Source organism: Oncorhynchus masou, chromosome 5 (assembly GCF_036934945.1).
Source record: "Oncorhynchus masou masou isolate Uvic2021 chromosome 5, UVic_Omas_1.1, whole genome shotgun sequence".
Taxonomy (NCBI): domain Eukaryota; kingdom Metazoa; phylum Chordata; class Actinopteri; order Salmoniformes; family Salmonidae; genus Oncorhynchus; species Oncorhynchus masou.
This window is the reverse complement of record NC_088216.1, coordinates 42,415,484-42,427,589: the sequence shown is the minus strand read 5'-3', so window position 1 is coordinate 42,427,589 and position 12,106 is coordinate 42,415,484. Positions and strand designations below refer to the sequence as shown.

Sequence of the window (12,106 nt, the reverse complement as noted above, 5' to 3'; positions counted from 1 at the left end):
ACGGAAGTAACTTTGAATACTGAATTGTCAGTTGAAACAAAACCCAGGAAAGAGGAGACGGCAGGAACAAAACTGGGCAGCCCTGTTGTAACGCAAAGTGGGGAACGCTTGGTCCTGTACGGGTGCAGTGTCTGCTACTTTTCCAGGGTAGTATTTAAAGGGCACCAAAGGATCTGAATCCAGTAGAAATAACACTCTTTTCCATAAAACGTGTTCTCTCTTGTTTGTTCCTTGTGTACACACCCCTGGTGTTATCAAGCTGTTGACAGATTTTGTCATGAATATGACAGTAACTCATGGGAAATTAAGAGCAGTAAATATTTAATGGCTCTAGTTTCTTAATCAGGTGACGGTTGTCATTCAGCAAAAACAGCAGACCCTGCGGCTATTAAGGAAAATTGGTTCCCCAGGCCCAGGTTGTATTCAAGATTACAAAAGTTTGAACTGAACCTCCCAATCGACACTAGATGTTTTGTATAACTGCGCAAATGTAATGATCTTGAAGCAACCTGGGCTGTTGGCTGTGTGGAATGCAGTTGTACGCAACCTTGGCCGTAGGCTGTGTGGAATTCTGTGGTAGCCTTAAGTGGAGTTCCCGTCACCCGTCACCCCTCCCTCAATCCTCATTGTTTGGGCTCTCACTTCCAGACGAGAATAAAGTGGACGGTGTGCATCTGGACCGGGGCCCCCCATGGGGGAGAGGGCGGGCCGCAGGGCCTGGAGCAGGGCGGGGCCGAGGAGAGGGGGCCAACAGAGACCGACGAAGGGAGGAAGACGGGTCAGCCCAAAACGAGTGGCATTAGTGGAATAGGCAGGGTATTGCAGCCAGGGCACCTCTAAAGGTTGGTTTATGGTTGGTGCGTCAACTGTTGTTGGGAAAGAAGAAAGTTAAAAGAAATGCAATTGCTACCCTTATCCTTCAAAACAAAGGTCCCCAGGGCCCAATACTGTTCTCAGTGAGGAGAATGTGGATGCAACTGCCTATTCCTCGACTCATGGCTTTCCCAAAGGTGACTGCACAGCATGAGACAAGAAGCAAGGGCTAGCTTGCCTTCACTACAAAAGCACAACATGATCATTTGGAAGTTTTGAACATTAAGTTACCATGACTATATTATGTAAATATTAATATAAAATAACAACCGCGTAAGGGTTGTAGTGAATGGTTTGGGGAGTAAAATTCACACTTTCAGACTTTGTTTAGATAGCTAATTCCAGTGTTGGACTCCACGAACTGTGAGCGCATTTTATGCACTGTATACATCTTACACTCCAGAACAGTAGTTAGCGACGTCAGTCTAAATGTAAGAAAACATAAAAATGCTGACTGATCGCAACCTAGCAAACTAGTTTTGTTCCAGGACCTTGTGTGCATTTGACTAATTAGTGAGAATTATTTATTTTATCCCATTTTTTTTCTCCAATTTTGTGGTATCCAATTGGTAGGACTTGGGAGAGGCGACGGTGGAGAGCCATGCGTCCTCCGAAACACAACCAAACCAAGCCGCACTGCTTCTTGGCACAATGCCCACTTAACCCGGAAACCAGCCGCACCAATGTGTCGGAGGAAACACCGTACACCTGGCGCCCTTGTCAGCGTGCACTGCGCCCGGGCCGCCACAGGAGTCGCTAGTGCGTGATGGAACAAGGACATCCCTGTCGGCCTAACCCGGACGACTCTGGCCCAATTGTGCTCCGCTCCATGGGTCTCCCGGTCGCGGCCGGCTGCGACAGAGCCTGGACACGAATCCAGAATCTCTAGTGGCTGGCACAGCTTGCACTGCAATGCAGTGGCTTAGACCATTGCGCCACTCGGGAGGCAGCAGCTAGCTCACTTGTTACCTTGCCAGCAACACTCAGCATTCTTGCAACCTTTATTTAACCAGGTAGGCAAGTTGAGAACAAGTTCTCATTTACAATTGCGACCTGGCCAAGATAAAGCAAAGCAGTTTGACACATACAACGACACAGAGTTACACATGGAGTAAAACAAACATACAGTCAATAATACAGTATAAACAAGTCTATATACGATGTGAGCAAATGAGGTGAGATAAGGGAGGTAAAGGCAAAAAAAAGGCCATGGTGGCAAAGTAAATACAATATAGCAAGTAAACCACTGGATGGGTAGATTTGCAGTGGAAGAATGTGCAAAGTAAGAAATAAAAATAATGGGGTGCAAAGGAGCAAAATAAATACATTAATTAAATACAGTAGGGAAAGAGGTAGTTTGGGCTAAATTATAGGTGGGCTATGTACAGGTGCAGTAATCTGTGAGCTGCTCTGACAGTTGGTGCTTAAAGCTTGTGAGGGAGATAAGTGTTTCCAGTTTCATAATAAATATGATTAGAAATATTTCACTAGTATTTGCTTGCAAGGTGCCTAACTTGGCGATCCAAAATATCTTTGATAATAGTACTGGCTGATTTTGCCTTGGTTTTCCTCATGAAAAAAAAATCCCACTGAAATAGAGGTTTGTGACTTGGTGTGCGTTCATGTGGGTGTTTTCTTGCATTCGTTACAAGTGGAAACTTTTTTTTGTCACACTTCTTTAAACTGGATGGAACTGGTTAAGATTGAATATGTTCTCATGGTGTTTTCACAGAGATGTTGGTCAGTATCCCCAACTTATAACATTTGTGTTCTAGCCCCACACTGGCACACCTGAGCTTGACTATTAGTTGAGTAGTTAAATCAGGAATGATTGTTTGGGCCATTGTTTGGGCCTTGTTTGGGCCAATGTGTCATGTTGAGGACATACGTCTAAGTCACCAAAAGGAGTGTTAACTGTTAGCCAGCCTTTAGAGGTTATTCAAGAGATTGTGAGGGTGAATATTATTAGTATTCTCCTGCATATCCACTTATGAGTGGATTATATTGGATCAATTGGAATTATTTGGTGTCCTACTGTTGAGCAGTGTGCTAGTGCCAGTTTGTGCACTCACAGGCTCACCTGCCGCAAGACTTAGCTGGACAGTGAAGTTTATCTTGGTCTTTATTCTGTTTGTAGAAAGTCTAAAAGAAGAGGCCGAGACTCAAGACCTGCACCAGAGCCAAAGAAATACGAAGAGTCCCCCACCCTTGTGAGTTCTGGTGCCACATAAAGTGGTCTTGACACACCCCATAGTGCATTTTCCCCAAACCCCCACACACAATTCCCACCTCCCATGTAAAGTTTTGATGATACAGGGATAGTTTCAGTTTCTGAATAATCAATCTTCCACTGAAAGTCTTCAGTCATTTACCGCATTTATCCCTTCACATTGGCTTCAGTCCTCTTCAGTCCTCTACTGAAACTGCCCGTGTAACCGCTCCTTCAGTATCCCTCATCGTCAATTTTTTTTCCTCAGTTTCCTTTTTTGTTCTTCTGTCTTTTTGACTTGCAAAGTCATATAACAGGAAAAACATGGGTCACATTTTGACACGTTTTCTAATATATACACAAAAGAGTTATGCATACTTATAATGCATAGGCAGGTACAGTGTAATTACAGTTTAGGTGCACAGTGTGATATAGTTCTAAAACTGTACCCAAACCGTCTGCGCGCCATTGTGTGCAAATTGATTTTGTCCCCCAACACCAAATGCAATCACGAAACGTAGGTTGAAATATCAAAACAAACTCTGAAGCAATTACATCAATTTGGGGACAGGTCGAAAAGCATTAAACATTTATGGCAATTTGGCTAGCTAATTTGTCCTATTTAGCTAGCTTACTGTTTCAAGCTAATTTGTCCTGGGATATAAACATTGAGTTTTTATTTTACCTGAAATGCACAAGGTCCTCTACTCCGACAATAAATCCACACATAAAATGGTAAACAGAATAGTTTCTAGTCATCTCTCCTCCCACGCTTTTTCTTCTTTGTACTTAATATTGTGATTGGCATCTAACTTTCATAGTTACCATGACTGACTGAACTCTTCATCTTTCAATCACCCATGTGGGTATAACCAATGAGGAGATGGCAGGTGGGTATCTGCTTCTATAAACCAATGAGGAGATGGGAGAGGCAGGGCTTGCACAGCGTTCAGCGTCACAAATAGAACTGACTTCCAATTTAGCAACACAGACGCTTGTTGGCACTCGCGAGCAGTGGGTGCAATAATTGAATAGCATGTATGTTTTTAAATTTATTTTGCGACGTGAGCGGTGTGGTCAGCATGTTACGACAACTGTTATATCCGTTACCCGTAGTTGCACTGTACCATGTAAATGCATAAGTATTTAGAACTTTTATTGTAAAGTGGGACCAAGTGAGCAATGTTAGGATCTCTCCTGCTCTATTTTGTTTTTTGTTTCAGAAATTCTGCTCAGCCAGTAAATACGCTGTTCTGCTAATGGACAGAGAGCAAGGAGATGACGCAGAGAATGGTGTGGAATAAAACCAGAAGGGGAGAAAGAAGAGGAAATCCAGAATATCACATCAAATATGAACATCTCCTCACCTGGAGTAGAGGCACCTGGGAAAGTCATCACTTCTTCCTTCTTTACTCAAAACCCATCCCAGACCCCTTCCCTACCCCTCTCTTCAGGACTTTTCAGTTTCTAAAAAGAGTAGTCACATACTGGACTTGTTTTAAATGGAAAAGGTAAGGGGAGTAGTCGACACTCAAGAAAAGAGAATTTAATTAATTGTAATAAATAAATAAAGTGGTGTAAAAATGATTTGCTTATGTTTATGGTATTCGTTGGGTTCCATCCCTCTCCCCAGCGGAATAGGAAGAAGTTTGTTACTGGATCCTGACTTTCCACCTGACCTACCTGACCTTATGTGCAATAAAAAAGCCAGTATTTATTTAACTGACAGAATAGAATAAAGGTACAGTGCCTTCGGAAAGTATTCAGACCCCTTCACTTTTTCCACATTTTGTTACGTTGCAGCCTTATTCTAAAATGGATTTAATAACAAGTCCTCAGCTATCTACACTGGCCCACAATGACAATTCAAAAACAGGTTTTTAGCAATATTTGCATATTAGTATTTATTAAAAATAAAAACCATTCCTTATTTACATAAGTATTCAGACCCTTTGCTGTGAGACTTGAAATTGAGCTCATGTGAATCCTGGTTCCATTTATCATCCTTGATGTTTATACAACTTGATTTAGAGTTCACCTGTGGAAAAATTATAATGATTGGACATGATTTGGAAAGGCGCACACCTGTCTATGTAAAGGTCCCACAGTGGACAGTGCATGTCAGAACAAAAACCAAGCCATGAGGTCAAAGGAATTGTCCATAGAGCTCAGACAGGATTGTTTCAAGGAACAGATCTGGGGAAGGGTACCAAAAAATATCTGCAGCATTGATGGTCCCCAAGAACACTGGCCTCTGTCATTCTTAAATGGAAGACATTTGGCATCACCAAGACTTCATAGAGCAGGCTACCTGGCCAAATGGAGTAGCTTTTGCCAGAGAGGTGACCAAGAACCTGATGGTCATTCTTGACAGAGCTCCAGAGTTCCTCTGTGGAGATGGGAGAACCTTCCATGAGGCCAACCATCTCTGCAGCACTCTACCAATCAGGCCTTTATGTTAGTGGCCAGCCAAAAGCCACTCAATAAAAGGCACATGACAGCCTTCTTGGAGTTTGGCAAAAGGCACCTAAAAACAAGTTTCTCTGGTCTGATGAAACCAAGGTTGAACTGTTTTGCCTGAATGCCAAGTGTTACGTCTGGGGGAAACCTGGCACCATCCCTACGGTGAAGCGTGGTGGCTGTGGGGATGTTTTTCAGCGGTAGGGACTGTGAGGCTAGTGAAGTATGAGGGAAAGATGAATGGAGCAAAGTACAGAGATCTTTGATGAAAACCTGCTCCAGAGCGCTCAGGACATCAGACTGGGGCGAAGGTTCACCTTCCAACAGAACAACGACTCTCAAGCACACAGCCAAGACAACGCAGGAGTGGCTTCAGGACAAGTCTCAATGTCCTTGAGAAGCACAGCCAGAGCATGGACTTGAACCCGATCGAACATCTCTGGAGAGACCTGAAAATAGCTGTGCAGTAAGGCTCCCCATCCGACCTGACAGCGCTTGAGAAGATCTGCATAGAAGAACGGGAGAAGCTCCCCAAATAAAGGTGTGCCAAGCTTGTAGCGTCATATCTGGATAAGAGCGTCTGCTAAATGACTTAAATGTAAATGTATATCCAAGAAGACTTGAGGCTGTAATCGCTGCCAAAGGTGCTTCAACAAAGTACTGGGAAAAGATAAAAATACTTATTTCAATTGAATATTTGTTTTTTATTTGTAATAAATTTGCAAACATTTCTAAAACTCTTTTCCTTGTCATTATGGGGTATGTGTAGATTGAGAGGGGGGGGGGGCAATTTGATACATTTTAGAATAAACTAATTTAACAATGTGGGGGAAAAATCTAGCTCTGAGTACTTTCCAAATGCACTGTATATATTGTCAGAGTACCCTTATTGGTCCAGCCAACACTAACGATGACATGGTTCTCAATGGGTGTGCCTGTTTTGCACAGCTAGCTCATGGTGAACCACGAAAGCGGCAAAGGAGGAGTTTGCTGTTGTATTTGAGTACTGTAGAGCCTGGGAGCTGTGGATGTCATCACTAAGTAAAGCGTGACAGGAAAAATTCAGACTGATCAAAATATGAATAATAGTTTTTCAGATGGCACCATGACACCTCATTTTCCTCATTGTTGATCAATTATCAAGTTCTCCACCACCTGCAATTTGTTTTTGACCCGTCTGTTTGGAGTGGGGTGTTCGGCGTTTGCCACTGGGCTCCTAAATTCCAAAACGAGTGCGAACTCCGCCCACCCGGCCAATAACCTGGTGTCCCCCGCAAAAAAGCGCCCCCCTCCCCCCCAATGAAAATCTAGCATTGCTATGGGGAAATGTGATGTCCAAGGATGCTACTACAAGTGTAGCATAGCTAACTTTAGCTAGCATGCAATGCTACTGATCTGTTGATGTATTGGGAAGGTGTTTCCATGGTAGTGTTTTTGAGAAGTAGCTTTTATAATTCTTATTCATAAAGGGGTTTTTATTTCTGAGGTTGTATGCATAGGCTTTGGGGAGAATACTTGTTTAATCCCTTTGGGAAAAGGCCCATACTGACTGTCCATGAGGAATGACAATGAATTATTGTCTTCGCAGTGTAATGGAAACCTTAACTTGCAATCTTTGAGCCTTTTTAACTTAACTACTTGGAATAATAAATTGGCTGAAAATGTTATTTGAGCTTTTGCTTATACCAGAGTTGATGTGGTGTGAAGGTTTTCATATAAACTGATTTAAATTCCCAATTTAATCAGATAAATGAATATTTCTATCATATTTTGATAAGTTTCCATGTAACTCAAAGCTGTGAAGATGCTTGCACATCACTTATTCAACAGGGATCTTTAGGTGGGTCTTAATCCTGACAGAATTTGGCAGCCAACGGCAACAATGACTCACTAAACCGAACTAAATCTCGTCACCGTTATCCCCTATCACAGTGCAGATGTTTGTTTTTCAACACAGTGATGCAATAATGACATCAATTAAAAGCCAAGTTAAACACATTTCGTCCAGCTGTTGCTCAAGACAGGATTTAAGGATTACTCTGAGATGACATTTTCTCATTTTGAAGTGATTGATTAATTGGGCCTGTGCATGACAGTACATATGTGGTCATGTATTTACAGTACATCTGGTGGATACTTAAAATACTTAAATACTCAATACTTAATTGTGTTGACATGTACATTGGGGGTGTTTGGTTTTTTTATTACATGAAATTAGCTTTAAAACTGCAACATTTTCTAGCAGGAAACTAGCTCGGGATTCTTGATAGTCGGGACAATCCTTGTCTGGCAGGGAAACGTTTTATATAGTTGTGTTTTTTGAGATTAACTTTTACTTTCAGGGAAATTTTGTTTTTGGAATTTTCTAAAATATTTTCAATAATAATAATAATTCTATTTTTGGGTCTACAGTGCATTCAGAAAGTATTCAGACCCCTAGACTACGTTACAGCCTTATTCTAAAATTGATAAGTGGTTTTCCCCCAAAATCAATCTACACACTACCACATAATGACAAATCAAAAAATGGTTGTATAATTCAGACCCTTTACTCGGTACTTTTGTTGAAGCACCTTTTGGCAGCGATTACACCCACGAGTCTTCTTGGGTATGACACTACAAGCTTACCACACCTGTATTTGGGGAGTTTCTCCCATTCTCTAAAGATCCTCTCAAGCTCTGTCAGGTTGGATTGGGAGCGTTGCTGCACAGCTATTTTCAGGTCTCTCCAGAGATGTTTGATCGGGTTCAAGCCAGGGCTCTGGCTGGGGCACTTAAGGGCATGCAGAGACTTGTCCTTAAGCCACTCCTGCATTGTCTTGGCTGTGTGCTTAGGGTCGTTCCTGTTGGAAGGTGAACCTTTGCCCCAGTCTGAGGTCTTGAGCACTCTAGAGCAGGTTTTCATCAAGGATCTCTCTGTACATCTTTCTGTTAATCCTGACTAGTCTGTCTGCTGCTGAAAAACATCCCCACAGCATGATGCTGCCACAACCACGCTTCACCATAGGGATTGTGCCAGGTTTCCTCCAGATGTGACGCTTGGCATTCAAGCCAAAGAGTCTAATCTTTGTTTCAACAGACCAAAGAATCTTGTTTCTCATGGTCTGAGAGTCTTTAGGTGCCGTTTGGCAAACTCCAAGTGGGCTGTAATGGGCCTTTTCCTGAGGAATGACTTCCGTCTGACCACTCTACCATAAAGGCCTGATTTGGTGTAGTGTTGCAGAGATGGTTGTACTAATGGAAGGTTCTCCCCTCTACACAGAGGAACTCTGGAGCTCTGTCAGTGACCATTGGGTTCTTGGTCACCTCCCTGACCAGGGCCCTTCTCCTGATTTGCTCAGTTTGGACAGGCGGCCAGCTCTATGAAGAGTCTTGGTGGTTCCAAACTTCTTCCAGTTAAGAATGATGGAGGTCACTGTGTTTTTGGAGACCTTCAAGGCTGCAGAAATGTTTTGGTACCCTTCCCCAGATCTGTGCCACAACACAATCCTGTCTCGGAGCTCTATGGACATTTCCTTTGACCTCATGGCTTGGTTTTTGCTCTGAGATGCACTGTCAACTGTGTGACCTTTTTTATATAGACGTGTGTGCCTTTCCAAATCATGTCCAATCAATTCAACTTACCCAAGGTGGACTCCAATGAAGTTGTAGAAACATCAAGGATGATCAATGGAAACAGGATGCATCTAAACTCAATTTCAGAGTCTCATAGCAAAGGGTCTGACTACTTATGTAAATGATGTATTACTGTTTTTTATTTAATACTTTTGCAAACATTTCTAAACCCCTGTTTTTGATTTGTCATTATGGTGTATTGTTTGTAGATTGAGGAAAAACAATATTTTAATCCATTCTAGAATAAGTCTTAAAAATGTGGAAAAAGTGAAAGTCTGAATACTTTCCAAAAGCACTGTATGCCTGGAAATGCCCTTGTACTGAGCAAAGGATCCCAATTTGAAGCTCTCCAAAAAGTGTCAAATTCGAAAAACAGGTAATCATGGATATTAATTGGCCTACACGCAACCCCATAATGTCTGTAATTGTATTACAAATACATCAAATTAAGAAATCAACACTTTTATGGCAAGCCTAAATAAATTCAGGAGTAAAAATCTACTCAACTCTCATAGGTTGCATGTAATCTCTGTACACCCCCCCCCCCCCTTTCAAACACAGAACCACAAAAAGCAGGTTTTCCACTGCCTTGCAAAGGCGGCCCCAAGATGTAATATTTTAACCAAAATTCATATTCTATTTAATTAGGTTTTAGAGTCGTAAAAATAACTGTGGGAAAAACAACATTGCTTCTGTGTATACAACTTGAATGAAGAAAAATTCAAATGGTCAACTCTGTAAAACATGAACTCTGTCAGAGTGCTGAAAGATCTGGGAATGTTTTTTTTTATTGGGGATATTCAAATTCATGTTTTACAAATGTTTGTATTTAACTTGTTTTTTGAGGCAAAAATGTCTGTCAACTCCGTCACTGAACTCTAACCCCCTTAAAATCTTTTTATTCTGAAAAAGTATTTTAATCCCTGTTCTGCAACAAACTCTTAAACAATTTAAGTATTTGCTGTGCTGATGGATTGTTTGCTTTATAAATGTTTAATGTTCTAAATCTAGAAAAACATGCCAAAATGCTAAATAAATTAGCCCTGGAGTGTGTTATAGAACAAAATAGTATGTTTGGAGATTTGTATTACATATTTGAATAACTAAATGTTAGAATTAAACAAAGGCCTTTTTACAATTGTTCAACAACAGTTTAAAATGAAATGCTTTTTATGGATAACAAATTCATTAGATTTTTCCTTTACACTGTGTGATTGGGGATACTTTGGTCTATCAAAATATATAGTTCAAATGTAAATTTTAAGACGAATATTAGTGGGGGGAAAAGTTGAGCTTGTCTATCAATGTATCCATGAACTCTAAAACGGCAAATTTTCTCTGGTTCATGGCAAAACGTGTTACATAGCATGATATTAGCTTTAAAACTGCCCCATGGCACAACATTTGTTGATAGACTTATTTATAATTTTGAGCGGTTGGGTGGCGCTTTGCTCGAACCTTGTGGTGGGCCGCGAAACTGCGGTACACCATTGTCATTAATCAACAATAAACAATGTCATAGTTTGCATTGTGCCACAGTTAAAACGATATAAATTATGTAGAACAGGTAATTGTCATGCAGAATGTAGGGAATTGTTCGAAATATTTCTCAAACCATTGTTTCACTGTGTTTGTATAAAACAAAGCAAGACTAATTTGGACAGCTAACTTGCCTAAATATTTTGACAAGTTATTTTTTTTGTAAGTTTGAAATTGTCACATTGATTCAACAAACGAAAAACACATCTATTTAGCTTTTAAAATAATATATTAACCAGAACATTTAACATTTCTGTGGGGCATCCTTTATTATAAAGACTGCTTGATCGACTCAGGGTTTTCTGAAGTTTACCAGCTTCAGTTAGCTTCACGTTCCAGCTCAGTCTTCATCCGTAGGAAGACGGTGAATAACTGCGCATACATATGTCGCACGTGGCTAGACGAACACTGAACTCTTCATTTACAGTGAGGGGGGAAAGTATTTGATCCCCTGCTGATTTTGTACGTTTGCCCACTGACAAAGAAATGATCCGTCTATAATTTTAATGGTAGGTTTATTTGAACAGTGAGACAGAATAACAACACAAAAATCCCGAAAAACGCATGTCAAAAATGTTCTAAATTGATTTGCATTTTAATGAGGGAAATAAGTATTTGACACCTCTGCAAAACATTACTTAGTACTTGGTGGCAAAACCCTTGTTGGCAATCAGAGGTCAGACGTTTCTTGTAGTTGGCCACCTGGTTTGCTCACATCTCAGGAGGGATTTTGTCCCACTCCTCCAAGTCATTAAGGTTTCGAGGCTGACGTTTGGCAACTTAAACCTTCAGCTCCTACAGATTTTCTATGAGATTAAGGTCTGGAGACTGGCTCGGCCACTCCGGGACCTTAATGTGCTTCTTCTTGATCCACTCCTTTGTTGTCTTGGCCGTGTGTTTTGGGTCATTGTCATGCTGGAATACCCATCCACGACCCATTTTCAATGCCTTGGCTGAGGGAAGGAGATTCTCACCCAAGATTTGACGGTACATGGCCCCGTCCATCGTCCCTTTGATGTGGTGAAGTTGTCCTGTCCCCTTAGCAGAAAAACACCCCCAAAGCATAATGTTTCCACCTCCATGTTTGACGGTGGGGATGGTGTTCTTGAGGTCATTTGCAGCATTCCTCCTCCAAACACGGCGAGTTTAGTTGATGCCAAATAGCTCCATTTTGGTCTCATCTGACCACAACACTTTCACCCAGTTGTCCTCTGAATCATTCAGATGTTCATTGGTAAACTTCAGACGGGCATGTATACGTGCTTTCTTGAGCAGGGGGACCTTGCAGGCACTGCAGGATTTCAGCCCTTCACGGCGTAATGTGTTACCAATTGTTTTCTTGGTGAGTATGGTCCCAGCTGCCTTGAGATCATTGACAAGATCCTCCTGTGTAGTTCTGGGCAGATTTGT

The 12,106-nt window shown here is 41.5% G+C and overlaps 1 protein-coding gene across 8 annotated transcripts in view; it reads left to right on the top strand.

Moving 5' to 3' along the window:
* The window catches only part of LOC135539611 (eukaryotic translation initiation factor 4B-like), a 56,111-nt gene extending 45,803 nt beyond the window's left edge, over window positions 1-10,308 (top strand). For 6 of the 8 annotated variants that reach the window (XM_064965597.1, XM_064965594.1, XM_064965596.1 and 3 more), the window contains 2 exons: window positions 3,011-3,083; window positions 4,306-10,308. In XM_064965597.1, coding sequence (XP_064821669.1) covers window positions 3,011-3,083; window positions 4,306-4,386 — 154 coding nt within the window. In that variant the 3' untranslated portion in view covers window positions 4,387-10,308. The remainder of the gene's footprint in view (window positions 1-3,010; window positions 3,084-4,305) is intronic. The other 2 variants (XM_064965599.1, XM_064965598.1) reach the window with 1 other exon arrangement.
* The last annotated feature ends 1,798 nt before the right edge of the window (window positions 10,309-12,106 follow it).